The sequence below is a fragment of the Trypanosoma conorhini genome (genome assembly GCF_003719485.1).
Source record: "Trypanosoma conorhini strain 025E chromosome Unknown Tco_14.4_contig_00617, whole genome shotgun sequence".
NCBI classification, from domain to species: domain Eukaryota; phylum Euglenozoa; class Kinetoplastea; order Trypanosomatida; family Trypanosomatidae; genus Trypanosoma; species Trypanosoma conorhini.
In genome coordinates this window covers 3,541-5,456 of record NW_021704703.1, presented here as the reverse complement: position 1 = coordinate 5,456, position 1,916 = coordinate 3,541, and the positions used below count along the sequence as shown (strand labels likewise).

Sequence of the window (1,916 nt, the reverse complement as noted above, 5' to 3'; positions counted from 1 at the left end):
GAACTCGGGCACCTGCAACGGGCCCTGCACGCGCTGAACAAGCAGACGCTCCGCGTGCAGCTGGACAGCTACAGGGATGACCTCGTTCACCAGGGTGCCATTCCAATCCGCGGTCAGAACGTACTGCTTTGCACAAACCTCAGTCCTGCCCTTAAAGTCCGGCTTCTCCTCCCCGTCTGCCCTGCAGTACTTTGTTTCGTCCTCCAGGTCCTTCGTGGAGACCACGATGCGGATGGGCGCCCAGACCTCGCTGCTCGCTGCTGCTCCCGCCGCCTCCTCCGCCGCCGCCTCCGCGTCACTTTCTTTTGCGGTAACGGCCTCGTCCGGTGAGCGGGCTGCGGCAGCGGAGGGCGGCGAGGCAGCAGCGGAGTGAACGCCACCGTCAGGCTCCTTTGCGCGCCCCTGCGCCTCAGCAGCCGGCAATGTGCCGGGCTCCACCACCGCTGCGGCCTTCGGGTTGGAGGGATCGCTGCCCGCAGCTCAAGAGGGCAACTCTGCAGGCTGTGGCTCACGTGCCGGAACCTCCCTCGCCTCCACATCGTCGTGCTCCGCTGCACCTTCCCTTTGAGTCTCCTCGGCGTCTCCCTTCGCCGCCTCCTCAGCGCGCGGAATGACGAGGCTGCTGCCGTTGGCGGCGATGGTGCACACCTCCTCGTACCTCGGGCACTTGAGCTTCGCGCCTGCCTCGAAACCCTCCAGCGCCGCATCGATTGTTTCTCCCTCGGGGCACAGCACAGTCTCATTGGCGCCGAGGTACTTCACCCTCACCGCGCCGCCCTCCCCGCACTGCACCTGTGCACACACCGCGTGTAATTTGTAGCCGTCCAACCCGGCCTTCTCAGTACCCTTCAACTCGAGTGCTTCCGCATCGAGGCACCACGAGCCACTCCCGTGGAGGAAGCCGGGGATGTGTTTCTCTCCCTTCACGCTGCAAAATAACTCTGGACCCGAATCCAACCAAAAAACGGAGCACTTCTCGCTCGGGGCACCGCTACCTTCAGCAATATTCGTACCACATACCGAGAAAGCTTGACGATTGGACGTGCAGCGAAGTGTTTTACTTTCGGTCGTGTTATCGCAGAACATGCGGGGGTATTTGTCAGGGCTGCCCTCCGAGCACGGGCTCTTGAGGAGGTCGCAGCCGGAGTTGTTGCCCCACGCCATCGGCTCCGCCATCCCCCACACGGCCTTGTAGTAGCCGAGGTCCTCGAACGCCGCCATCGTCAGCGCGGTGTAGAGGCCGGCGGTGACCCCACCGAGAGCGCTCATCAGCTCGTCCTTCGCGTTGCGCGGTGACCAGTAGGGTTGCACCGCACCGTCCATCTTGTGCAGCTCCATGCCATTGAGAGTGTCACAGCCGTAGTGCGCCTTAGCTTTTTCCAGCGTAGCAGGCGACTTCACCACCGTCACAGGGTTGGGGTTGCCGCGCACATTAGTGACGTTCTCCAACAACATGCCCCGCGCCCTCATCTGCTGCACGCTGAAGCCAAGCGCATGGGCGATGGCCTGCGCAGCGGCGCGGGCAGAGTGCATGACAGACAAATGTTGAAAAGGCGAGACATGCAGCGCACCGGCAACCGGACGACCATTTGACCCAAACGCACACGGGACCGCCCACGTCTCGTCACTCGCCCCGGCAGCCACGTAGAGCACCATGTCCGCATTGGCAACTCCCGTTGTTCGATGCTCATCGGGGACTTTGAAGTGCCGGCAACGCCCAGACGTGTCAGTGAACTCGGGCACCTGCAACGGGCCCTGCACGCGCTGAACAAGCAGACGCTCCGCGTGCAGCTGGACAGCTACAGGGATGACCTCGTTCACCAGGGTGCCATTCCAATCCGCGGTCAGAACGTACTGCTTTGCACAAACCTCAGTCCTGCCCTTAAAGTCCGGCTTCTCCTCCCCGTCTGCCCTGC

At 63.0% G+C, this 1,916-nt stretch overlaps 1 protein-coding gene across 1 annotated transcript, besides 1 other annotated feature; it reads right to left on the bottom strand.

Moving 5' to 3' along the window:
• Positions 1–248: 248 nt before the first annotated feature.
• Positions 249–294: a microsatellite.
• Positions 295–480: 186 nt separating this feature from the next.
• Positions 481–1,656, bottom strand: Tco025E_07691 (surface protease GP63; the record flags this gene model as incomplete). Its single annotated transcript, XM_029374550.1, has 1 exon — positions 481–1,656. The coding sequence occupies one exon, from the start codon at positions 1,654–1,656 to the stop codon at positions 481–483; it is 1,176 nt and encodes a 391-aa protein (XP_029225357.1).
• Between the last annotated feature and the right edge of the window lie 260 nt (positions 1,657–1,916).